We start from the raw sequence: 27638 nt of genomic DNA, 5'->3' as shown, positions 1-27638 counted from the left end.
TGAGTCCCTTTGGAACCTAGAATAGAATGGTTATATAGCGGCTCCCTGGGTTTCGTGGAGGAAAGAACAGGGGGGATTTAATGATGAAAACGTTCTGGAAATGGGCAGTGGGGGTGGCACAACACTGTGCATATATTTAATGCTACTAAATTGTACACTTAGCAAATCTAGTTGTGATTGTTTTACCAGGATGAAGAGAAAAGTATAGGCATAAAACTGAGAATAAAATTTCATTTGTAATGCACATAGTATTTCTGTTCACTATGGTTCTGGTGGATATTGAACAAGATAACCCGGAAAGTAAGATAGAGCCTTCAGACCAAGCAAGATGTGCTCACCAGTGTAATAATGAGCCAATCTGTTACAGAGGTAACTAACTGCTCTCTGCTTGAATCGGATGTCTATTCCATAGGTGTGATGTCTATTCCTCACACCTGGTACTGTAACCTGGCCAGAGACTCATGGGTGGGAAGGTCCACTGGGAAAACTACTGGGCTTGTTTGCTAGGTGTGCATGGTGTGCCTGTCAGATTCCCTTCTAAATCACAGTGTTTGTGTCTATAGACTAGTGCTACCATCTGCCTTGGTCAAAAATGTTTCTTTATGCATGGTCAGTAGTGACTGTAGTGACTTGAAACTGCCCAAAGTACTAAGAATGAGCGACTGTTGGATGTCCAGGCATAGTTGGAGCATCTATATGTCCCTCTCCACAACTCAGCGAAGTTCACAGAAGCCACAGCAGGAAGACTGTAAGAGCTGAAGGGACTGAGGAGAACAATTCAGTGTGGAATGATGATGTTCAGGCATGACAGAGCTGTCAGACGTCTGAAAGCACAAAAGCTGTGGCTATCTGCACAAGATCTGCACAAGGCTGGACATGCCGGCACCCTGTCATGGAAGGGAGAGTGCTTCGTCATCTGCAGTAAAAGCTTGATGGGGAAGGGAGAGAAATTTCCTTCAGTAGTCTAGCTATGGGCATGGCACCTTTGCTCCTGGAAACAGCCCTTACCCGTGATCCCATAGCAGCCCTAATGAAACTTCCTGTGTCATAAGGAGGAGTGGGAGGGGGAGAGGGAGGAGGAAGAGGGGCAGGAGGGGAAGGAGGGGGTATGGGAAGAGAAGGAGGAGGGGACTATGGGAGGAGGAGGGAGATGGGGAGGAGGAGAAGGAGAGGGACATGGGATGAGGAGGGAGGACAGGAGGAGGAGAAAGAATGTGAAAGGGAGGAGACATGAAAGCAGGAGGACTATTGAGAAGGGGATGAGGGAGAGCGAAGGTGACTGGCCAGGTATTGAACATGATTGAAATGCATTATGCCTATGAATAAAAATGTCACAATGAAACCTGTGTGGTCAATACATGCTAGCCAAAACAAAAGACAAAGCAAAGCAAAACAAACAACAACAACAACAACAAACCCCAAAGGATTAAATATTCCTCAGCTGCTAGCTCTCACCTGAGAACTGTGAGAACTGTGACAATCTTCCCAAGTAAAACCTTTCCCCAAGCGATCTTAGAAAGTGGGTGATTATCTGCCAAGATTTACCAGGCCAGACTGGGGCCTGACCAAAAGAGAGACATCTTTTGTCTGTTCTGTATTTTGAGACAGAGTCTCTGTCTCTATGTCTGTCAGTCAGTCAGTCAGTCAGTCAGTCAGTCAGTCTCTCTCTCTCTCTCTTTCTCTTTCTCTCACCCTGGCTGTCCTGGAATGCATTAGGTAGACTAGGCAAGCCTCACACTCACAGAGATCTGTCTGCCTCCCACTCCAGAGTGCTGGGATTAAAGCCATGAGCCACCATGCCCAGCTAGAAACTTCAGAAAGGAGCCTTCACCCTCTGTTCCCCACCCATCCCCCCAATTCTGCAACTGCTTCTATTAAAAACAAACAAACAAACAAACAAACAAACAAAAAAGCCTGTCTTACTCTTTAGGATTCCCCACTGCTCTGCAGCTCCTGACATCAGTGGAGACTCCACTCAAGAGAACACACCGAGGCTGAATTTCACCTAACAACACAGCAATAATGAGCAGGCTTGGGCAGCCTCACCCTGGGGATCCAGCCAGGGGCCTGGCTTCTCTGAGGCCCTGAAGTAGTCCTGTCATCGGCTTCTCTGAATCACTCCAACTGTACACAGAGCTTAGCCTGCTTTTATGCAAGTCTATCCTTAAACAACCTTTATTTTATAAAAGAGAGAGAGGAAGAGAGAGAGAGAGAGAGAGAGAGAGAGAGAGAGAGAGAGAGAGAGAAAGGAAGGAAGGAAGGAAGGAGGGAGGGAAGGAGAGAGGGAAGATGAAGAAAGAAGGAAGAAAGGAGGGAGGAAGGAAGGAAGGAAGGAAGGAAGGAAGGAAGGAAGGAAGGAAGGAAGGAAGGAACCCACAATTGCAAAAAGCAAGGACAAACATTATTCCACTCAACTAAATTTAATTACGAAAGTCCCTCTTTGTTTTCCACGGGATTTATTTCTGAATTGATAAAATCAGCCTCATTTGGGTTTCTAATTACTTTTGGTTCCCACTGGTACTGAGCTCCTCTGTCAGTTTTAAATGTTACAAGGGCTTATTAGAAGCTTTTCTTCTCTTGGTTTCCTGTCTGTAATCTTCCTCCCCAAAGTCAAGCAGGAAAAAAAAAACCTGTAAGTCTGGTTTTATTTGCTTGTATTTTTTTTTTTTTTGAATGTCAGTGAGCACACAGATGGTTTTCTTTGGGAAGGGGGATGATAAGCCTTCCGCCCATGGCTGGGGAAGAGCCCTGGGCAGCGTTTTCTTAGCTGGAGTTCCATCGTATTCTCTGCTGCTTTTGGTAGGTTGTTTTGCTTTGCTTTTTAACACAGGTCTTGGTCTGTTGCCCAGGCTGGATTTGAACTTATGGTAATCCTCCTGCCTCAAGCTCCCCAGTGTCGGAGTTTGAGGTGTGAACCATCACAACTGACAGCTATTCTTTCTTCTGCCTTGTTGCTCTAAGAGCATAAAAAAACACACTCTGCAATGTCTAGGGGAGGCTTGGCAAAGTACTCAGCTTTCAAATTAATCACCTATCTGAGACCGTGTCCGCGGAATGAATAGTTTACTAACTTCAGCTCTGTATAGAAGCCAAATGAACAACAACTGTGAATCTCAGATTGTTTTAGTGGAGAGTCAAACAAGAGGAGTTAACAGCGAATGTTTGCATTTACAGTTCATTGTCTTGAAAATGAAGACACAACACAATTGACCTCTCTACAAGCAACCGACTGCCTGAGGACCTGTACCTCTTTCCCCCATGTCTGTGTCTAAATGTGTAGGGTGTCACAGTTAAGATTCTGTGGCCTCACTAACGTGGAAGGGGAGGGATAACATTTCAGCACTCAGGAGGAAGAGACAAGAGGATCCTGAGGTTGAGGCCAGCCTGGGTTGTACAGTGAAGATGGAAAGAAAGAAAAGTGGAAAGAAAGAAAGAAGGGGGAAGGAGGGAGGAGAGGGAGGGAGGGAAGGAGGGACGGAGGGAGGGAGGGAGGGAGGAAGGAAGGAAGGGAAGGAGGGAGAGAGAGAGAGAGGGAGGGAAGAAAAAAAGACCTTTCCCATAAGATGGCTTCATCTTGTCATCTTGTCTTCCTTGGTCTACTATTCTGAGACGTCCACTCACGGCCACAGGCATGCTGAGCACACCCGCCCACATCCAAGAGGTGCGCCCACCCTCACCTTGTCCTTAAGACCTTTCTCTGGATGCTCCAGCTCGCAGCATCCTCCAGACCGCCTTAACTCCGTTGTCCTCAGATTCCTTACCTATCTGGTTCTTTCTATAGCACTGCGTCTCTCCCAGATTTCAACCACGGGCTGCTCTGTAAGAAGAGAAAGAGACCGGAGCCCCCTCGTGTGTCTTGTTGCCTCTTTCTGTGCATGTGTGGTGTGTCTGTCTGTGTCTTTCTGTCTCACTGTCTTTGTGCCCCCTCTCAGTCAGTGTGTGTGTGTGTGTGTGTGTGTGTGTGTGTCTGTTCCTGTTCCACTACCCCACATGCGCGCGCGCACACACACACACACACACACACACAGTAAAGGCTTCTGTCTACAACAGAGCCCACACCAGTAACTAAATGAGAAGGCACCTTGATCTTGGACTTGCCCACTTCCAGAGTTGGGAGAATTGAACCTCTGTTCCTGGTCCGTTGCCTTGGACATTGAGCTACGGCCTTCTGTTACAGCAGCCCAGGTTGACTACGACACCTTCCACTGTGGTTAGTCCACAGTAAGTTCATGCGCCAGCATGTATTGAAAGATACTTTATGAAATGAGAATAGCATTCTTTTTTTTTGTTGTTGTGAGACTTTTTTTTAATTTTTTTATTCGATATAATTTATTTACATTTCAAATGATTTCCCCTTTTCTAGCCCCCCCACTCCCCGAAAGTCCCGTAAGCCCCCTTCTCTTCCCCTGTCCTCCCACCCACCCCTTCCCACTTCCCCGTTCTGGTTTTGCCGAATACTGTTTCACTGAGTCTTTCCAGAACCAGGGGCCACTCCTCCTTTCTTCTTGTACCTCATTTGATGTGTGGATTATGTTTTGGGCATTCCAGTTTTCTAGGTTAATATCCACTTATTAGTGAGTGCATACCATGATTCACCTTTTGAGTCTGGGTTACCTCACTTAGTATGATATTCTCTAGCTCCATCCATTTGCCTAAGAATTTCATGAATTCATTGTTTCTAATGGCTGAATAGTACTCCATTGTGTAGATATACCACATTTTTTGCATCCACTCTTCTGTTGAGGGATACCTGGGTTCTTTCCAGCATCTGGCAATTATAAATAGGGCTGCTATGAACATAGTAGAGCATGTATCCTTATTACATGGTGGGGAGTCTTCTGGGTATATGCCCAGGAGTGGTATAGCAAGATCTTCTGGAAGTGAGGTGCCCAGTTTTCGGAGGAACCGCCAGACTGATTTCCAGAGTGGTTGTACCAATTTGCAACCCCACCAGCAGTGGAGGAGTGTTCCTCTTTCTCCACACCCTCTCCAACACCTGCTGTCTCCTGAATTTTTAATCTTAGCCATTCTGACTGGTGTAAGATGAAATCTTAGGGTTGTTTTGATTTGCATTTCCCTAATGACTAATGAAGTTGAGCATTTTTTAAGATGCTTCTCCGCCATCCGAAGTTCTTCAGGTGAGAATTCTTTGTTTAACTCTGTACCCCATTTTTTAATAGGGTTGTTTGGTTTTCTGGAGTCTAACTTCTTGAGTTCTTTATATATATTGGATATTAGCCCTCTATCTGATGTAGGATTGGTGAAGATCTTTTCCCAATTTGTTGGTTGCCGATTTGTCCTCTTGATGGTGTCCTTTGCCTTACAGAAACTTTGTAATTTTATGAGGTCCCATTTGTCAATTCTTGCTCTTAGAGCATACGCTATTGGTGTTCTGTTCAGAAACTTTCTCCCTGTACCGATGTCCTCAAGGGTCTTCCCCAGTTTCTTTTCTATTAGCTTCAGAGTGTCTGGCTTTATGTGGAGGTCCTTGATCCATTTGGATTTGAGCTTAGTACAAGGAGACAAGGATGGATCAATTCGCATTCTTCTGCATGCTGACCTCCAGTTGAACCAGCACCATTTGTTGAAAAGGCTATCTTTTTTCCATTGGATGTTTTCAGCCTCTTTGTCGAGGATCAAGTGGCCATAGGTGTGTGGGTTCATTTCTGGATCTTCAATCCTGTTCCATTGATCTTCCTGCCTGTCACTGTACCAATACCATGCAGTTTTTAACACTATTGCTCTGTAGTATTGCTTGAGATCAGGGATACTGATTCCCCTAGATTTTCTTTTGTTGCTGAGAATAGTTTTAGCTATCCTGGGTTTTTTGTTGTTCCAGATGAATTTGATAATTGCTCTTTCTAACTCTGTGAATAATTGAGTTGGGATTTTGATGGGTATTGCATTGAATCTGTATAGTGCTTTAGGCAAAATGGCCATTTTAACTATATTGATTCTACCGATCCATGAGCATGGGAGGTTTTCCCATTTTTTGAGGTCTTCTTCCATTTCCTTCTTCAGAGTCTTGAAGTTCTTGTCATACAGATCTTTCACATGTTTGGTAAGAGTCACCCCAAGATACTTTATACTGTTTGTGGCTATTGTGAAGGGGGTCATTTCCCTAATTTCTTTCTCAGCCTGCTTATCCTTTGAGTATAGGAAGGCCACTGATTTAGCATTCATTTTTTTTTTGAGCTGTTGGGGAAATTAAGTGAGATAATACGCTAAAAGCTGGATATCTACTAAGTATAAAACAGAATTATACAGACACTAGCTCCAGTCCCTGTCTATAGAGACAGGCCCAACATAAATTAACTTAAGCCTGTCTTCCCTTTGAAGCATAGTCACATTGCCAAAGAGTGCACATCTATTAAGGATGAGGAATGAAGGGCTTCATCTGAGTTAAGACATCAGCATGGTTCAGAAGGCTTTCTGACATCCGTCACCACTGCTCCAAAATGTCATTGTCTCTGCAAGAAGCAGAACTGGGAGCTGGTGTTATCTTGTTCCTATTCTTGATTCTAGTCAGACCACAAGCTTCAACTCCAAAAGAATAGACATTCTGAAGTTAAAGGGTTATCTCAGTGGTTAGAGTATATACCTAGTGAGCTCAATGTCTTAGGTTCAATCCCTAGAATTGAAAAAAAAATCCAAACTTCAAAATAGCCCCTTACCCTATCCCCCAAACCACAAATGCATATTTATACAAAAACAGAGCCATGAGCCACATCACATGTAGGCCAGCCACAGGCTGCACAATGGAGGCCCTATAAGCCTGCCCAGATGCCTGGTAATGTAAAGTCTGCTCATGCAAGTAGATCGTGTGATGTTCACACAATGACAGACGTCATCTCATGATTATAAGACAGCAAAAATATAACCAAGAGCAGTTGAATTACCCACTCTATTGTGACTTTATTTAGGATAAATTTTTAAAAGTGTGTTTATTTTTCAAACACTGAATGAGTGCCTCTCCCTTAAATTAATATGGTAAGCAGAAAACACATTAACAGGAGTGAATCTGTGGCTGTTTCTCTAACACAGATGGCAAAGGATCATTCAGGAGTCCCAGGTGAGTCCCCTAAGCTGGCCAGCAGCTTTCTTTGTTTTTCGGCTGTTCTGTAACTGTCAGGCATGTTCCCAATCCTTCTGCCTCTAGTCTTCCTCAGAGAATAAGCAGGGTCTGTTCTGACTCTCCGGGAATACTCTCCAGGTGATTTCTTGTCAATTTCCGTCCCAAAAAATGTCAGATGGGCTGTATTTTAAAAATATCTCCTGCACTGAGGTCTCAAACCAACTCCCAGATGAGTGATACAACAGGAAATCGTAGGACCATAAACACCCCGAGCTCCTCTTTATTCTACACTCTAGACTCAATGGTCAGTTTCTCCAAAACACCAGCACTGAGTCATACCCAGAGATCAATAGAAAAGGCTCTGTGGCATTAAACAGAGCCACAAGCTGAAGGTGAAAGAGTCCCAGGTGGCCAACTGATGGGGACTTCAGACTTGGACACTGGGGTCTCATAAAGACCAGGCATGGAGCTCATAAAGAACTTCCAGTCACAGCCTTCACCGGACAGATTGGTTCCGCGATTCCTAAATTTACATAATGAGATCCGTGCCTCTCGGTGGAAATGAGACAGAGGGTGTTATAAAGAGCTTTGGGCGAGTTCACCAAAAGCTTATTCTTGAGTCTTACTAAATCAGTTAAAGAAGACTTTACTCGATGAGAATGGCGCTTTGGAAGGAGGAGATCCCAAGTTCAAGCTCATCTCTGAACACAGCCAAGAAAAGTGGGAGGTCTATGTAACCCAGGACAGGCCATGGGGAAATGGGGTCCTCGAGTGCAGCAGAATGGGGTATTGTTAGTAGATGAGAAATCTCTAGCAGGACGGGACATTCTGGCTGACCTGACTAAATGGAGTCTTGCTGAAGGCAGGACAGATGATCAGATATGCATGCATCTTCACCCTCCTTTCTGTTTGTAAAAACACAGGATGTCAATTTTGAAGTCATATTATAAAAAACTCAAACTCTCCCACGTTTGCCCAAGTTATTTAGTTAAGACAGTGGTTCTCAACTTTCCTGATGCTGTGACCCTTTAATATAGTTCCTCATGCTGTGGTGTCCCCCTCCCCCAGCCATAAAATTATTTTTGTTGCTACTTTATAACTGTCGTGTCACTACTGTTATGAACTGTAATGTGAATCCCTGTGGTTGCAGATGGTCTTCGTGACCTCTCTGGAAGGGAGTCAAGACCCACGGGTTGAGAACCCCTTGGTTAGGAGGTTTTCGGTCCACATTCCAGGCCCTGCAATTTTTCTCTCTGCCTCACCCATCCTCAGGTTGATTGTTCTGCTGTGGCTGAGACTCCAACAGGGCAGGTGACAGAAGCCAGCTAGCCAGGCAACGCTAACACAGAGACTGCACAGAACCAGAGAGCACCCCGTCTGGATGTGAGCAGAGTGGTCCAACTCTGAAATGCTAGTCATTTTATTTTTTTAGCAAATTATTGATAACCAATTGTGGTCCTTATTTCCTTTGCAATTGGGATCTAGGTAAAATATTAAGGCCTAGATGGAATGTCAAGGCCTGTGTAACTGTTACCTAGCCTACCATTATAAGAAATCTTTTTCATATGTTTCTGTTGTTACTAGAAAACTTTCTAATGCCAGGATTGCTTACATATTCTGTTATGTTCTGTACCCTTGGAAACCAATCATGATAGAAGTCAGTGGAACTGTTTTATATAGTTACCCACAATAAGCTTGGGCCAGAACCAACCATTCAGTTGTACTTCCTGTACCTGTGTGTTATAAGCTTTTACGATATTTGCCTTTATAAACTGCCCCTGGGATGGTCCCCAACATAAAGGAGACACTTGCACCAATATAAGAAACTTATAAGAGTCCTATTTGGAATAAGACTTCCATTTTTAGTAATGGTCTAGTAAAGTTTAAGTTTTCCAAGTTTCCTGGGATCTGACATCCTACTTGGTAGAAAGAGACATGTACATGGATACCTGACACACCATACAGGGTCGGTGTATGCTCAATAAACTATCTCAGTCTGACTGAGATTGGTGTTCATGTAAGCCAACTCCTGGACCCCAACAGACCCAAATCTCTAATTTATAGAGGACTCTTGTGTAGTGAAGACCATGAACTTGACTCTGCTTCAAAGCAGAAGCAGTTCTGACTTGGATCCTTGAAGTCAACTCAGGTGGTGGTGGTGGGGGGCACAGGAGAAATGTACTCAGAGCCAGTGGGTACACCAGTCAAATCCCTCCTCACCCCCACCTCAGGTCTTCAGAGAATCCAGATCTCAGCGTGAAGTTGGCTCTCCCATATATTAGTATAAGATCCTGGGAAATTTGCTCAAGTAACTAGTTAGGGCTCTGTTTGCTTATGTGTAAAATGGAGACATTAGTTCTTTTCTCTTAGGTTTATTGAGAAGCCCCTGTGTCATGATACAATGCAAACTCAGCCTAGATAAGGCCTAGATCTCACGGAGGCTGTCCTCACCTCCTTAACCCCCACCCCCCACACCACACCCCCTGCCCCCCCACCCCACCCCATTTTGACCAATTTCTTCAGAACTAAACCACACTGGGAAAGATTTTAATTTTCTCTATCCATTGATGAATGACCTAAACAAAGATTTATCTGAGAGGCCACAGAAGCCTCACTCATCTCTGAGGATGAATTTCAATGTGCAAGGAAAGAGTCAGGCTTACTCAGGGAGACCTGGACCTTTCTGCTGACCACTGTGCAATTGGCAAACTTTCTACGTGTTAATAGTCACAGGTATTGTCCTAGATGGCATGAAACATTGTGAAACATTGTTTAGTGAGGCAGGCCAAGGTGTGCTCTCCTGGAGTTTGAGATCTGGTAAGATAGACAATGACCAGACGCATAATCTGGATAATTATGGACACCAGAAGTCTAAAGATAAAAACTGTGGAAATCAGACTGAGAGGGACTGAGGAGAGGGTCCTTTAGATGAACGGTCAGACGAGCCTCTCTGAATGAAGATGAGAACGAACTAACCATATGCGGCCTGGGTCACAGGGAGGGCACGACCTGGCATTCTCCTCAGACATCTAGACACCTGGAAAAGGGGACAGTGTCTGCAGCCTGGTGGGGCTGGGACCATGTGCTAGTGGAGGGGGAGGGGTGAGTAAGAGCCAGAGGCCCAAGGCTTTACCTGCGGGATTTGAGAGACTGAGAACAAAACTGACGAATGTAATAGAGAGTGCAGTGAGTCAGCCGCAGCAGCGGAACAGAGAGGCGAGGACGTGACCAGCTCACCCTGCTGCTCAGGGGTAGGAAGAGAGCGGGCTGCAGTTCCCACCAGGGAACACTGCCTCGTCCTTCAGCACAGAAGCCCTGGTTAGACTTTCTGCAAAGGCAGAGAGAGAATAAAGCACCCGTCAGTCAGTCAGTCACCTCTGCCTCCTGGTGTTCACACGGCCGTGTGATCTCCAGCTGTACAGTGCCAAACTGTGCACAGCTAACAGAACACAATGGAGCTTTTGGTGTGGTGCCTTTACGTTGGCTTAAGACAAACTCCAGATGCTCTTACTCCATCTTGTTTGTCCCTCTCTCTCCGACTGTTCTTTGCTGAGGAGCTCTGGATTGTAAACTGCCTCAGGAAAGGCCCTTGGCTGACAAAGAACAGAAACTTTCCACCATTGAATGAACCATCAAATGCAGCTCTGACACCTGTCAGTCTCCACATTTCATAGCTGTGACTGACAACCCAAGAGCAACCTTAAAAAAACCACAACTTCCCAGCTAAGCCCCTCCTGAGTCCTGATTCTCAGAAGATGCATGGGACAATAAATTTAAGTTTTAAAGGCTTTTATGATTTACTCTTGGGTTTTGGGAAACAGTGTCTCTCTTTCATGTAGTTCTGGATGTCCTGAAACTTCCTCTGTAGGCCAGGCTAGCCTTGAACTCACGGAACTCCACCTGCCTCAGCCCCCAGAGAGCTGATATCTAAGGCAGGTGCCACCACACCTGGTAGTGACTGTTTGGCTTTCTATGGATATCATAAAGAGCTTTCTTATAGCATTTTATACACATTTATCACTATACTTTGATCGTATTCACTATCCCAACCGTCAGTATTAGTCTCCTTTGGCAGCACTTGTTTAACTCAATGTATGGAAGAAAATATGTAATTTGTCTTTCTTCTCCTCTCCCAAGAAATCCTCTACTCACTCTCTTTAGATTCACTCTACTCCCCACAGAGTTCCCTTACACACACACACACACACACACACACACACTGCAAATCCAAAAACACAAGATTTTTATTCAGCCTTCTAATACAGTAACTTTATAAAGTCTCTAGTCTTGTTGATACTAAAAATATTTGCTCAGCGTTGTGGGACATCCGTTTAATTTGGTGTTTAGAAGGTTCAGGTAGGGAGATAATGGGTTTGAGGCCAGCTTGGGTTACACAGTGAAAGCCCACCTAAAAATTGATGATGATGATGATGATGACGACGACGACGACAAAGATGATAGAAAAGCGGATTGCTAGCCAGGTGGTGGTGGCGCACGCCATTAATCCCAGCACTCGGGAGGCAGAGGCAGGAGGATTTCTGAGTTCGAGGCCAGCCTGGTCTACAGAGTGAGTTCCAAGAGAGCCAGGGCTACACAGAGAAACCCTGTCTCGAAAAAAAAAGAAAAAAAAAAGAAAAAAAGAAAAGCAGATTGCCGATCAGGGTTCTGATAGTATCACCCATACTAAGGCAGACCATCTGGTGGCTTAAGGATGCTCAGGGTTTCCCGATGCAGATGGCAGGGACAACAGTGGGGCCGCTGGGAATGGCCACACTCGGACTTCACTGCCCTGTACACTGTAATGGCTGATTCCCCCAGTCCCCTGACTGCCCAGAACGCCTTCCTTCACCCCAACTCTGTGAGTCAATTTAAAGTTGGAGTGGCCACAAAGAACTGAGGATTCTGGAGACAGGCAGCTCCAAAGTCCTGGAGGATGGGAGGGGCCGGCGCAGTGGGAGTGGGGCGAGCGGAGAGAACCAAGGCGGAAAGACTGGGCCAGAGGCAGGAAGCAAGGAGAGACTGCAAGCCCGGAGGCCGCCTTCCACATCATGGCTGATAACAGAAACAAAGGAGCCTCACGCCGGCTGTGGTCCCCCATCCCTGATTGGTCGCCTCCCTGATTGCTTCCCTCTCCTTCCCATTCGTGTCAGTTCTAAAAATCTCTTCTCTCACCATGAAACAGAATTGAAAGGTTCCCTCGATCCTCTTCTTCCACAATTTTTTTCATTGTCCCAAGCTCCCTTCCCTCTTATGGACTTGATAAATATATTTATATGGGTGGACTTAAGAAAAATAAATAGATGTGCGTGTGTACGTGAGTGTGTGTGTGTGTGTGTGCGCGCGCGCGTGTGTGTGTGTGTGTGTGGTGTATGTGTGTGCGAAATGTGTGTGTGTGATATATGTGTGTGTGTGAGTATATTTGGAGACTTGTCCCTCAGTAACAGGCTCAGAGTTTAATTGCACATACATGTGTTTGCTGGGTATAGCTACTATAAATTGTATTTAATCTTTTGTTTGTTTGTGTATGGAGTTACCTGGGGAGGAGATTGGTTTTGTCTTAAAATATTACAAACAAAACTGTCACTGGAAAAAAAGACAAAAACAAAAAATAAATGTTAGAACTAATTTCTACAATAAAAAAAATGAGTAAATATGATACATCTATTAAAAAGGTGATCAGGTATATATACACGTATGTATGTGTGTGTGGTGTGTGTGTAGTATGTGCATGTGGTGTGTGTGTGTGTGTGTGTAATTACAGCTGAAATATATAGAGAATACAAAAAGTGCTTGAGGCGACTTAGTTTTTATGAAGTATAGACATAGATCCATGTACTGAGAAAACTCTGTGTGGGAATGGTAACAACCATAGGTGCTAAGTGTCACCTGGTAATAGTAAAAGATTTTCCTTCCTTGTGGAAGTTGTGGCTTTCAAGATCAGAGCCTGGGTTCCTTCACAGCCTCTCCAGCTTTGTTCCACAGTTTCCCTGGGTCCCTCCTTGCTGAGCAACTGGAGCTCTCAAGTCTTGCGTAAGCACCGCCCCCTCCAGGCACCGCCCCTTCCAGGCACCGCCCCTTCCAGGCACCGTCCCCTCCAGGCACCGCCCCCTCCAGGCCCTGCTTGACAGTCAGTGCTGTCCCAGTCAGACCCTCTCCTGCAAGCGCAGGAACTCCCTGACATCACAGACCCACACAGGCAAAGACATCCAGCCAGCTGCTCATAGATGCTCGCTATTGATGGTGACATTTAAAATGGACACCTTCGTGGTAAATCCACACCCTCATGCTGTCTCTGGACTACATTTAGCATGAGGCATATTCCAACACAGCCAGATACACAGCGTTTCCCGGAAGCTGGTGGGCATTTTCCGGAATCTAAGTATATTCCAGTGTAGTGCAGTCTTACTACGCTGCACCCAGAGACACAGTGGAGACAAGGTCTTTCTTGCTACAGTAGATTTGCTATTTTTCCCCCTTTGTTTTCCTGCTCTTTGTTGAGACAGGAGTTTACTGCTGGGCTTGAACTTGTTACATAGACCTTTAAGAGGCAGAGGCAGGTGGATCTCTGTGAATTTGAGGCCAACCTGGTCTATAGAGTGAGTTCTAGGAGAGCCAGGGCTATGTAGAAAGATGTTGTCTCAAAAAGCAAACAAACAAAACAAAACAAACAACCTTTTGTCTGAGACAGGCACGGGGCATGCACCTTTAAATTTAGCATTGGGAGGAAGAGGCATGTGAACTTGAGGCCAGACTGGTGCAGATGGTGATGTCTAGGCCAGCCAGGGGTACACAGAGAAACTCTGTCTCAAACACAAAGACAGCTCCCATGTCTAGAGCCTGGACATGACTCAGAGGGTGAGAACATCTGCTGCTCTGCAGAGGACCTGAGTTTGGTTCTCGGCACCCACACCAGGCAGTTCTTAAGCACACATAGTTCCAGCTCCATGGTAGCTGACGCCCTCTTTTGGCCTCTATGGGTACTACACTCACGCATACATAATCACACACACACACACACACACACAGGCATACGCATAACTAAAATTTTTAATAAAAAGATATAAAGGTATCTACACAGCAACATGTGTGTTTGCAGTGGCTTTATTTGTGAATATGAACACTTGGGTACAGCTAAGACATCAATCAGTAGATGATCAGATAAACTATAACACACCAGGACACCAGACAATGGAATTCAGCACTGAAAAACAGTGAACTAGCAAGGCAGGAAAAGTCATAGAAGATACGTAAATGGATATTGCTAAGTAAAACAAGCCTGCCCATAAAAACTACATACTACATGATCTCAAATAAACGTCATTTTTGGAAAAAAAAAATAGAGATAGCAGGACCTCCTATATGCTAGAAAGGTACTCTGTCCCAAGCTTTGTCCCCACCCAGCCCCATTCCCGCTTTACTGAAATGGTGTCACCAAGCTGCCTGGGCCGGCCTCAAACTTGGGATCCTCCTGCTGTAGCCTCTTGAACACCTGGGAGCACAGACTTGTGCCACTAAATCTGCTGGCAGGAAGCTTGAAGATATCAAAAGGAATTTTAAATACAGATGTTATGACATAAAGGCCAGTTTTAAATCTTAGTCCAACCCCATCAGCACTTTTTTACGCTGCCTAATATCAGTAAACCAACACAGCTTGATACTCAAAATCATTCTGTCTGTGAATAGTGTATAGAAGCTGCTAATTAGGGGCTGGAGAGATAGCTCAGTGGTTAAGAGCACCGACAGTTTTTCCAGAGGTTCTGAGTTCAATTCCCAGCAACAACATGGTGTCTCACAACCATTTGTAATGGGATCTGATGCTCTCTTCTGGTGTGTCTGAAGACAGCTACAGTGAATTCACATATAATAAATAATTTTTTTTAAAAAGCTGCTAATTAAAATTAAGACTGAGCAAACTAGAGGGATGAATCAGTGGTTAATAGCACCCACTGTTCTTGCAGAGGATCTGAGTTCAATTCCCAACACCCACATGGTTTATCTAACCATCTGTAACTCCAGTTCTAGGGACTCAATGACTTTCTGACCTCAAAGACTCCTGCATGCTCATGGTATATATATATACATACACTCTCAGACACACATAAAATAAATATTTTAAAGGCTGGGAATTCATGTATGTTATTTTTTGAAATTCTACTGATAGTTGAAGTAAATATATAAACTCATATGAAATTGTAAGAAATAATGATTTAGGAGTCTCCCTTTTCCAATGTAATGATTTTTTTAAAATCTCTGCGTATGTGAGGTGTGGGGGTGTGAATATGGACATTCAACATGCTATGGCATGTGTGTGGGTGTCAGAGGACACCCTTGGGTATCAGTCCTTACCGTCCTCTTTGTTTGAGACAGAGTCTCTTTCGGTTTGTTACTGCAAACACCAGACTATCTGACCCATGAGCATCTTCAGCTTCTGCGCCCATGTCAGCACAGAAGCACTATGATTACAGCTGTACATTACTAAGTCACATGAGCTCTGGGGATCCGAACTCAGGTCCTCGTGCATGGCAAGCAGTTTCCATACTGAGCACTCTCAAAAGCCCCTAACTGTATGTATGTGTATATGTATATTATATGTGTATTATATGAATATGTATGCATGTATGCATATGTATATCTGTGTATGTATATGAACATGTATAAACTTTTCTCTTAGGGGTTCTTGAATTGCATCCTACAAGTTTTGATCTGATGTACTTCCAATATGTTCAATGCGTATCCACATTTTTCCTTAAGATTTTCTTTTAAAATGTATGCAATGGTGCTTTTAAAAATATTTTTGCATTTACGCAGTGGTATGCAATGAGTACACGTGCTGGCCTTTACCATCTGAGCTATCTTGCCGACCCTTGTGTACAGCATTTCTTTTAGCCAAATTGAGATCATATCAATGGCTCAGAAGCAAGCCGGATAATCTGAACTCGATTCCAGGGTCTGCCTGGTGGGGAGAACTGACACCGCACATTGTCCTCTGAGCTCTACATGTGCACACATACAAGCACAGTTACTAAATAAATTTGGAAAAAAAACTACCTAAATAGTGAATGGCAGGGGCTGGTGAGATGGCTCAGCGGTTAAGAGCACTGACTGCTGTCCCGAAGGTCCTGAGTTCAAATCCCAGCAACCACATGGTGACTCACAACCATCCATAATGATATCTGACGTCCTCTTCTGGTGTGTCTAAAGACAGCTACAGTGTACTTACATATAATAATAAATAAATCTTTGGGCTGGAGCGAGCAGGGACTGAGTGAGCAAGGTTAATGGGAGCGAGCAGGGTTGACTGAGAGAGCAGAGATCCTAAATTCAGTCCCCAGGAACCACACATGAAGGAACACAACCATCTGTACAGCCACAATGAACTCATATACATAAAATAAACAAACAAATAAATAAATCTTTTTAAAAAATAGTGAATGGTTTCCATCAATGAGATCAATGCCTGACTGAGAGTTGTCTAGGAAAGTCAGATGCTCCAGTTTTAGGGCACGTGAGCATCCGATCTTCCTCCCTGGAGGTCTGCATGTCTGTAAACTTACAGGTATTGCTAATAGAAACAGTCTAGACTCTAACATAAATGGGGAGGCATTTGAATGGCAGCACAGAGGAGTGGTTTAGGAATGCTGGAACAGTTCTTGCTCAGTCATATTTCCTTTGGAAGAACTCAGACAACATAAGGACACTGGGGAGAAGAAAGCCAGGGGTGAGGTGGGGAGTGGACACTGCAGTTGCTAGACAACTTGATGTCCAAGTGCATTGACTATGATGAGAAGAGTCTATAGTAAAGAGGCCTTTATTATTTTTTATTTGTGTGTGTGTGTGTGTGTGTACAAGCCACACACTTATGGGTGCCCATAGAAGCCAGAAGAGTGTGTCAGAACCCCCAGAGCTGGAGTGATAGGCAGTTGTAAGGCACTTAGCATGTGTCCTGGAAACCAAACCTGGGTCCTCAGGAAGAGCATCAAGCACTCCTAAATGCTAAGCCATCTTTCAGCCCCTTAAGAGGGTTTTAACACTGGCTGAAAATCCAACTCAGTGCTGGTGCCTAGGCCCTACTGAAGTAAATTAGAATATTGGGACAGGGTGTGGGGCACATCATCCATCCTTCTGTCTGCCTGTCTGTCTATCTATCTATCATCTGTCATCTATTTACTTTTTGCTTTTATTTTTGAAATAACAACAACAAAAACACGATTCTCCTGCCTCAGCCTCCCTAGTGCTGGTCTTGCATGTGTGAGCCACCATGCCTGGTTCAGAGATCTATATTTAAAAAATAGTATGAAAGGACTGTACACCTCTGCTGCAAAGATTTTAAACCTTTTTAAAAGGCCATCTAAAAGCAAATTTTAAATTTCTCACATTAACACCTTTACCTCACATTACCTCTCACATTACCTACCTCTCCTGTCCGCCTACACCCTAGACCCTTGGGTACCCTAGAACTTGTACGCTCTCGAACCATCCCTGCTAATCCAAGCCCACGGCCGATCAACTCTGTCTTTCTCATTCTTTAATAACACTTGCCGTGTTTTCCACATCAAACTCTTGGCTCGCATCTTTGCCCTTGGAAATCCTTTCTTGACCCTGTTCTCAGCGGTCTAGCACAGCCTTTCCAATCCAGAGCATCAGATAAACCAGACGCAGGCTGTTGCGTAACAACCTCCGCAAATAATGAACAGCAGCAGGAACCTATTCAGAGACAGCTCGGGCTTGTGTTTAAACTTCACGTTTATTTAAAAGGAAAAAAAAAAAAAGACAAGTGTCCCTAGACATAGGCACTAAGTAATTTTGCCTCCTACAACATTAGATTTGTGTAGCCAACCAAAGGGTTGGGACATTGGAAAGAAAAAGAAGGCTTGTTTACTTGAGAGGGACTTTCGATACACCGTGCGATTCTTACTCATTTGGAATCTAACTTGAGACATAAATTGCTTTTCCCTACTTTTGATTGATTTTCAGAAACACCCTGACATGCACATCGTTTTCCCATTTTCTCCGCTGTTTGGAGAACATCCTTCCAAGAATAGTGCAGCGACCAAACGCCGGGGTTCACGTTTCATGTTTCAGTGAGCTACTTCAGAACATGTAAAGTTCAGATCAGATTGAAATGGAATCCTCATGCCCTCATGGACACAACAAAACAGCCTCCAGTGTACAACGTGTTTGTCTTCAATTTTTTAAAAAGGAAAAATGGAAAAAAGAAAACCTACACACGGCCACATTTGTGCTCAATTCTGTTTACTTCTGTGTATCCCTTTGAAAGGCAGGGGTAAGTGAATTGCAGGATACAGATTTCTTCTCCGGAGTCCTTTACCCTCCTGCTAAAATCTCCCCAAACTATCATTTAAAACTGGTTTTGCCAGTTTTAAATGATAAAAACAAAATTTTTAAACTATCATTTAAAACTGGTTTGAAGGAGGCCAAACCAAAAACATGGCAGGTCTTCCATCTAGAACGTCACCGGCTGGCAAATTTCTGCGTGGGTTTTATGATAGAAATCCGTACTGAGAACCTACTCGTGGGCCAGAGACTGAGTCCATTTCCTAACAGCCGACCTCACGGTGGCCTCTGCCTTGGCGGTCTAACCACCCATGCTGCCTTCTCTCCCTGTTCCTCTCTGAGATCTCACCCTCTTCTCTCTCTAAAGGCTTCCCTCGCGCCACGCCCTCCTGGTTCCCTGTGAGGTGAGAACTGTGTCCCACACAGATAACCCCTTTCTCAGACATTGTTCTCCACCGCCCTTCAGGGCCAGATGGGAGCTCCACTCCAAGCCTCATTGGACATTCCGCCGGAATGGGTGGAAGGCGGAAGGCATCAAGCCTCTAACAGAGTCAGCAAAGCATTATGGGAGATTCCTACCAGGCTTCTGATTCCTGGTAAGGTCAGCTCCCCGAGCTGTACAACATCTTAGGAAATAAAGTATTCTAGCTGGTCCCATACACCCCGCAAAAACAGAGTTCCGCTGTGTGGGGAAAGTCAGACTGTGTATCAGACCAACAGCAATCTGTCCAGTGACGCTTCCTTTCAAAAGGGGCTAAATTTGTGAGTGCTCTCTATTTGACAACTAAATCATAACATTTTTAATAATGTGGGAAAGTTTTAAAGAGGGCCTAAGACCTAAAATAAATAAGTGTGTGAAGTCAGTATGCCAAGGTTAACATAACTTATTGCTAGTAAGTGTACATCTTTAACATATCTGTTATATCACTGTGTCTATAACGGTAAGGATGCAGACCCACAGGAGGTGCAGACTTTGGATCTGCTTCTGCAGTTGGCTGGCTTATTAGCCATCTTTATTTGCCTTTCTTCTTCAGCTGCTCTACAAAGTAATCATTACACGCAACCGTCAGAGCCGCCACCATGACCACAAACTCATTAAAATCCACTTCGTTGTCCTTATTGGCGTCCAGGTCCTGCATTATCTTATCCACCAGCTGGGGATCCTTTTGGCACTAAAAAGAAAAAGAGAGTTTCTAACTTGGAGGCCTGGAGGCTCATGACAACTGAAGTCACATCTTCCTTCTGTTTGCTTGCAAGCTTTCGTTCTCCCAAAGACAATTCCCAAAGTCTATTTACAAGAAGATCCGAGCCAGCCTAGAGTCTTAACAACTGCCTCAGGACCACAGAAACCAGCTCAGCCCCAGGGCCAGAAAAGCAAAGGAAACCGTCGCAGATTCGAGTGAATTATGGATGCTGGAAATGCATTTACTGGAGACCACGGGCAAAAGATCAGGACACTGGGAGACAGCACAGTGACTCGGGCAGAGGACCAGGACTCCTGAGGATAGTTGGGCGACATATAAACAGAAGCCTCAAAGTCAAAGGGGACAGTGGGTGCCCTATCATCTACAATCAATAGGCTTTTGAGCGATCATGTAACATTTCAGAATTCCCTAATTTATCCCATGGGAAGAAGAGTCTTTACCAACATGCTATGAAGATATTCTAACACATTTGAAGGTGCTTAGTACCAAGCCAGTACAAGTACTGGACGCCTGAATAAATTTGAATTTCAGATTAAACAAAGTGCATTTTTTTCACTAAGTGTGTCCCAAGTATTATATGAGGCGCAAACTATCTCATCTCACAACTGCACTTAGTACAGTGTCTGAAACGTACAAAAAGAAGCCATTTTCCTTGCCGCTATGGTTAGGTTCTCCAGGCGTTGACAATTACACTGAGGTTTTTGGGTTTTGATCCAACATAAAATATAATGGGTCAACCAGAAAAGATGTGGCTAGTTATACCCAGGGCTATCATTATGATTAATAACGGCTAGCGATATCTAGAACTTTAGACAGTGGAAAATGGCTCCTGCCAGTGTACACAGACAACAAGGCTCTCCAGGTTCTCCTTCCCCAGCACTTAGGCTCTTGAAGCAAATGTTGAACAGAATGCTCAGAACACCTGTTCCCCAAAGCCGTGCCCTGTCTATGCCCCCACAGCTGAGGCAGAAAGCCGGACTCACCGTGAGGAACTCAGTGAGCTCTCGCTGTAGCAGCATCTTAAGCTCCCCCTTGTTGAGTTTGAACCTGTCCCCCTCCTTGCAGGAGTAGCGGTGGAAGATGCGGATCATGGTATCCATGGCCATTTCCAACTGGGTGGGCATGCCGGCTGACGGTGGAGTGGGTTACTCCCGGAGCAGGTCGCCAAGCCAGGGGGAAGGCACTGGCTGGAAGAAAGCAGATGGGGACTCGTCAACTCTTTTGTGAAAACAGAATATACCATCGACTGTCCTTAAACTGTATTAACGGTCCACTAAGCGTGGTGTTCCACCCATTCTAGAGTAAGCTGTTTTTTCCTCCTCCCCAATTCCCACTCCTCTGGCCTGTGTACCGCCAGCGGGTCATAGTTTTACGACCAAGCAGGCCCAGAGTCATGTTAGAACACAGAATTGAAAAGTGACTTAATAGAGCAAAAGAAAAGGAAAATTCTTTCCTTCCTACCTGTTCTGGCCCGATGTGGCTATCTACAGGTGTTCACAGCCACCCTCTGAGCGCAGATCCCTGGGTTGCCACCTGGCACACCTGTTCCCAACAAACGACAATTATCGGAGACAAGAGATTCGACTGGGGATGCCTCTGAGTCTGTTTTTAATCGGCAGGATGAACAGATGTGCGCTGCTGCCCCAAGGGTCATGGAGGAAGGTGGGTGGGTGTGTGCTGGGTCTGAGAGAGGAGAGCACAGTGGGAAGGGAAAGCCCTCTGCTCTGCTCACGTGGGAATATGGGTAGAAATACAGATTGTTGCTAGGACGTTGATGACTAGAATGGAGTCTAAAAATAAAGGAGCAAAGACGAAAGAAACACTGTTGCAAACCTAGACACTCCTCAGCAAGGCGCTTGCAAGGTCAAGAGAGCGGCTCGACAGAGGAGTTACGCTGACCCAAAGGCGTGCTCACTGTCAGAAATGGAAACAACCTTAGTGCTTGGGAAGATGCCCTGCGGTGAAGAATCTGTGTAACTGAGGGGGGGGAGTGGGGGGGGGCTCCTGTCTGTTACCTCAGCACCTCAAACTTTGAAGTAGGAAGACCATGAGTTTGAGGTCAGCCTGGGATGTAGTGAGTTCCAGACTGGCATTGAAAGACATAAAAGAAGAACACAAGGAGAGAGAGAGAGAGAGAGAGAGAGAGAGAGAGAGAGAGAGAGAGAGAGAGAGAGAGAGAGAGAGAGAGACAAGGGCATCATCACCCACTCATCCGGGCACTAACCGCTCTGCCCCTGCCTGCATACAGAAAAATGCTGGTCTCTCTCGCCTTGACTGCGTCCCACCTGCTCATTGGTGACGGAAGGCAAACATCACCTCTCCCATCTACTTGTCTGCATTTCCCGCAACTCCCCATCCCTCTCAGGGAACCCTCCTCTCTTTTTTAGCATAGTGCTTTGGGGACATTCCTGTAATCCGTGCCACACGTTCTCCACACTTGGAAGGAGCACCTTGATCCCCAAGCTCCGACATACCCGATGCATTTTTGTATTTTTCAATACTTAGCACAAAATTAGGAATATGGAATGCTCAGTTCCCCCATGCTAGTAGCTACCTGTGTGATCGATAGCTGTAATCCCCGACTCTTGGGAAGCTGAGGCAGGAGGATGGGAAATCCAAGGTCATCCTGAGCCACATGGTGAATTTAGGAAAAGCCTGGGCTGTAAAATGCTTATGTTAGAAGGGGAGGGGTTGGAAAGGAGAGAGAGAGAGAGAGAGAGAGAGAGAGAGAGAGAGAGAAGATAGGAGGAGAGAGGAAGAGTGGGAGAGGGAAAGGGGGAGGAGGAGAGGGAGGGAAAAGAGAGGGAGAGAGGGGAGAGAGAAAGGAGAAGAGGAAAGAGAGAGAAAGGAGAGATAGGAGAAAGAGAAAGAGAGAGAGAGAGAGAGATGGGGGAGAGGAAGCGAGAGGGAGACTGAGAATCAGCTAGCCATGATACACAGACAATGAACTAGAGAAGGGGTCTGTGGTCTCCCAAGAAACTGGGCTTTAAGGTTACTTGTCCAAACAATTAACGGCCTTTATTCTGCATTAAAAGTTTGCTCTTTGGAATGTAAACAACGAATATAGAAAATAAAAAAATTAAAATAAAAATAAAAAAAGAAAGAAAAAGAAAAGACACCACAAAAAAAATAGTTTGCTCATCAAAGGAAAGGGGGTTATTTCGATGAAATACAGCTTTAAATGTTTGGCATTAAATGTGCACCGAAGCCACAGGTGGCCGAAAGTAGGTAACCGGTGTGGCGTGCGTGACTCTCAACACCGTGTTCAAACTGTATTCAACCACAGGACTCTTTATTTGGAAACTTCAAGTGACAGGTAAGACTTCTAATAGAAAAGATAGCAAAGGTTGAAACGGTTTGGTTGGATTTAAGAGCTAAGAGTTTGACTTTTCCATGCTGGACTTCCAAAGCCAGCCAGGCAGGATCCTGTTTCTGAGGCCGCTGAGACCTAAAGGTTTCCTTTGGTGTGTGCTGCCCCCCAGCGTCAGATTCTGGAACTGCATCTGAGCGCCCTCTCACCAAATGCTCTTGGATTTGAGCACATAAAACACTTAGCAGGGGTTTATAAGCCTGCCCTGGCCTGAGATCTCCAGAAAACATTCAAAAACAAAGGTAACACCAAGAGGCCAACAAGGTTCTGTCACCCTGGGGACGCAGACACACTGGTGACAAATGCCCAGACGGGTGTACTAGGTCCTTTGCTTGTTGTCTCAATGTGTCCTTTCATCTAAGCACGACTCAGGACACCAGCCCAATTTAGCACCCAAGTTAGTGTCCAAAGAAGGAGGAGGTGGAAGTGAGTGAAGAAGTTTAAAAGAAATACGACTGAGGGGGAAGTGAATTGTTTATTTAATGTGCGTGAGTTTTGTTTATTTGTGTATGAATTGTTTATTTAATGTACATGAATACTTGTTTATTTAATGTGTCTGGTGTGGCTAGGAGGCCAAAGGGGAGTTGGAGCCCCTAGAACTGGGAGTTACTGGCAGTTGTGAGCCGCCATGTGGGTGCTGGGACCTGAACTGCGTCCTCTGCAGGAGCAGCCAGTGCTCCTAACTGCTGAGCCAACGGTCCCGCCTGGAGGATTCTTTTTGAGTACAGCACTTGAAAGTGAACCAAACAAGGGAGAGAGGGGGCTGAAGAGATGGGTGCTGGCTTCTCAGTCGTCGGGAAGAGGGCTGGGCTTCCAGTATATAGCAAAGTGAATACCCTGCACACCTGTCACTCCAGCTCTGAGGCATCCAATGCCCTGCTCTGGCTCCCGTGCTCAAAGGTAGATACACACACACACACATATACACGCATACACACACCACAAACACACACACATACAAACACATACACACATATACACACCACAAACACACACACATACAAACACATATATACACATACAAACACACACAGACATACACACACATACATACACACATAAACACACACCACAAACACATACCACAAACACTCACACATACAAATACAAACATACGCAAGCACACATATACACCACAAATGCACACACACATACACACAAACGTACACCACAGTGGTGGTGCACACCTTTAATCCCAGCACTTGGGAGGCACAGGCAGGTGGATTTCTGAGTTCGAGGCCAACCTGGTCTACAGAGTAACTTCCAGGACAGCCAGGGCTATACAGAGAAACCCTGTCTTGAAAAAACAAAAAACAAACAAACAAAAAAACCATACACCACAAACATAACACATACACACAGAGAAATATACCACAAACACACACACAAATGCATATACCACAAACACACATACACACACACACACACACAAACATCACAAATTCTTGTCAACATGAGAGAAAGCTAACAAAATATTGAATCAGTTTACCTAAGAAAGAACTGACTTTAAGGGCAATGAGTATGCAGAGGGTTATTCCTAGAGAGACTGGCCACTGCTGTGTTGTCCCTGGTACAATCAGACAAAGAATAACTTTTAAAATATTAAAAGAAGGGCCGGAGAGATAGCTTGACAGGAAAGAGCACTGGCGCACTGGCTCTTGCAGAGGTCCAGGTCTGGCTCCTAGAACCCACATGGCACCTCCGCTATCTATAACTCAAGTTTTGGGGGATCAGACTCTGTCTGGCCTCCAAAGGTGCCAGGCACACACGTACTCAGACATATGTATAACATAAAAACAAATAAGCAACCTTTAAAAATGGATAGACATACTTTAAAAACTAAAAATTCCCTAAGCATTGCAAAAGTAACTAGAAAATGTTTTAAAAATTAATCTGAAAATAATAAAAGTCTTTTATACAAATGTCCGACAAATAGAACACACAAGCCTACTAGCTGGCCTAGTGTATTCTTTGGCTGCAGGGAGTTAACAAATGTTGACCTAAACCTCAACCAGTCACATTGGCCATGTGGAAAACAAGCACATAAAATGTATTGGGGTGAGTGGCAGTCACTCATGCCTCAGATATACTACATATATATACATATATATGCCATATATTTATACCATATATATGCCATATATTTATACCATATATATGCCATATATTTATACCATATATATGCCATATATTTATACCATATATATGCCATATATATATATATATGTATGCCACCCATGCCTCAGTCACCCATGCCTCAGATATACTACATATATGTGTATATATATACTTCATATATATTACCAGCTATGTCCGTCATCAGGACTAGCTACCACCAACTAAAAGCAGACACCTCTTTTGGCCAGAATGCTGAGACAAGGTCTCAGTGGCAGCTAACCTTCAAAAGGATGCCCTGTGATCCCTTCCTCCTGGTGTTCTAACTTCGTGTGGTCCCCTTGACATAGGTTAAAGGGCAGAAAGTTAAAGAGAAGAAGGCAGGAAGAAAACCCTTCACCCCTAAGTCTAACTAAAGTCCCTTGTCAGCTGGGAGTCAAGATTTTTGACACACACCTGGGAGGGCTCAGCCAGTAAAGTGTTTGCCGTGTGAGCATAAGGACCAGGGATTCGATCCTGGGACGCCACGTTAGAATGAAGGGGGAAAGAAATGCATGAACCCCAGCACAGTCAGCGGCACCTATGATAGTTGCCTACAGAGGCGATATTCCTTTGTGAGGAGAAATTTCAAGTAGGAATGTTAAGATAACAACATTCCACACTTACAGCCTGAGCGTATATGGCCTCCTCCCCTTTCCTAGCTGTGAGCCCACAATTGTCAAGGAACCCCACAAGAAACCCCACTTATAATAAAACACCCATTAACTTCCTTGGGCAACCCTTGGGCTCATAGTTTTATTTTACCAGATTACAATCCATGGTGCCCTCAGGGCCACCCTCTACTCTTCTCAAATAAGGAGGGAAAGAAGGGAAGGAAGTTTCTTAGGAGCCATCTGAGACGTGACTTGAAAGCCACCGAACCATACATGCCACTGTTACATATATGCTACATATACTTCATATATATTACTACATGTGCTACTGTTTTCTTTAAAGATTTATTTATTATATGTAAGTGGACTGTAGCTGTCTTCAGACTCACCAGAAGAGGGCATCAGATCTCATTAAGGATGGTTGTGAGCCACCTTGTGGTTGCTGGGATTTGAACTCAGTAGGACCTCTGGAAGTGCTCTTAACTGCTGAGCCATCTATCCAGCCCTACATATGCTACTGTTACAAGAGTTTCTCTTGAGAGGCTCACACCCCCAGTCTTGGATGTGTCTTATCCTTTCCCTGAGAGCCTCTTAAATCTCTAGAATAAATTCCAGCTCCTTCATGCCATCTTGCCCTGAAATTCTTTCTGCATGAAGTCAAGAATCCAGCTGCGCCCAAGAGGAGGTCAGTGAAAAGAATCCCTCCGGTTGCCACGGGCAGCTCCAGCCAGCAGCCCTCTGCCACTTCCCCCTCAGGCAGAGACCGTGTGCCCCCGGCTCAGGCAAGGATAGGAGACACATCATGCTTTGCTTCTGCCTGGGTCTCTCCGTCTGGATGCAGTCAGCATCGTGTGAGGTTTCCAGAGAGATCCCTGCGGCAAAGACCTCGGGTCTGTAAAGAGCTGAGGTGGAGGCCGATCCCCAGCTGCAGTCAGAGCTTCAGAGCCCCAACACAGCCTTTCTAGAAACCAGAAACCAGGACCCTAACTAAACAGCTCCCAAATTCTCAGTCTTCTATGGCACTATGGACCTAATGCCACCTATTAGATCTTTAAAGTCCTTTAAAATCGACTCTTTGAGAAATGGTGTGATATAAACAGATATGCTTCTTTAAGAGAATTTCATTTGAAACTAAAAAGGTGATGGATAGATTTTTTTCACGTTGCTTCAGAAAGAACCTGCAAGCCCCTGCAGGAGAGGGCGCTGTGCCCTAAAGGAGGGAAGCAGAAAACAATATTTTTGTTTGTGTTCTGTTTTCCATGGCATAGTTTCTCTGTGTAGCCCTGGCTGTTCTGGAACTCGCTTTATAGACCAGGCTGACCTTGTATTCACAGAGATCCACCTGCCTCTGCCTCCTGAGTGCTGGGGTTAAGGCATGCAACATTCCCAGCTTAGGAAATGAAACTTTGATTAAACAATGAGTTTTCAGCAAGTCACCTCAGTAACGTCTATTTTATTTTACATGTATGAGTGATTTGCCTGCACATATGTAAGTATATGTGTGCATGCCTGGTGCAGACACAGAAACAGATGCTGGGTCCTCTGGAACTGGAGTCATGGATGGTCGTGAGACACCATGGGGTCGCTGGAAACTAAACCCAGTCCTCTGCAAGAACTACAAGTGCTCTTGACTGCGGAGCCATCTTTCCAGCCCTCCTCCTCGATATCTTAATGGAATTCATCAATATTAGGCTCGCAAGGCTTCATTTTACCACAGACCATCATTCTGGTTCTGAAAAGGTCACCTCATGCCTCAAAGCCCTGCTGCATCAGGGCTCAGCATCAACTGGGCAAGGTCTGCTCGGTTAGAATGCCTCTGGTTACTCCCAAAGCCCCTTGGGTTTCCTAATGATGCTCTGAAGTGTACTTTCACAGCATTTCAAGCATTCAGAAGTCCAAAGTCCTCCTGCAGCCCATCTCTGGGA

At 44.9% G+C, this 27638-nt stretch overlaps 1 protein-coding gene across 1 annotated transcript; it reads right to left on the bottom strand.

Annotated features, from left to right (window-relative positions):
• Positions 1 to 19383: 19383 nt before the first annotated feature.
• Positions 19384 to 20708, bottom strand: S100z (S100 calcium binding protein Z). The gene is made up of 2 exons (XM_052160037.1): positions 20559 to 20708; positions 19384 to 19542 (listed from the first exon to the last, which is right to left on the bottom strand). Exons 1-2 carry the CDS (start codon positions 20697 to 20699, stop codon positions 19384 to 19386), a joined length of 300 nt encoding a protein of 99 aa, XP_052015997.1. The 5' UTR covers positions 20700 to 20708.
• Positions 20709 to 27638: the final 6930 nt, after the last annotated feature.

The sequence above is a fragment of the Apodemus sylvaticus genome, chromosome 16 (genome assembly GCF_947179515.1).
Source record: "Apodemus sylvaticus chromosome 16, mApoSyl1.1, whole genome shotgun sequence".
Lineage (NCBI taxonomy): Eukaryota > Metazoa > Chordata > Mammalia > Rodentia > Muridae > Apodemus > Apodemus sylvaticus.
This window is presented reverse-complemented; position numbering and strand designations above follow the sequence as displayed.

Coding starts and splice junctions, on each gene's coding strand:
- S100z (XM_052160037.1), bottom strand. CDS start 20,699: ATGCCCACCCAGTTGGAAATGGCCATGGATACCATGATCCGCATCTTC. Junction 19,543..20,558: donor AGCTCACTGAGTTCCTCACG/GTGAGTCCGGCT, acceptor TTTTCTTTTTAG/TGCCAAAAGGATCCCCAGCT.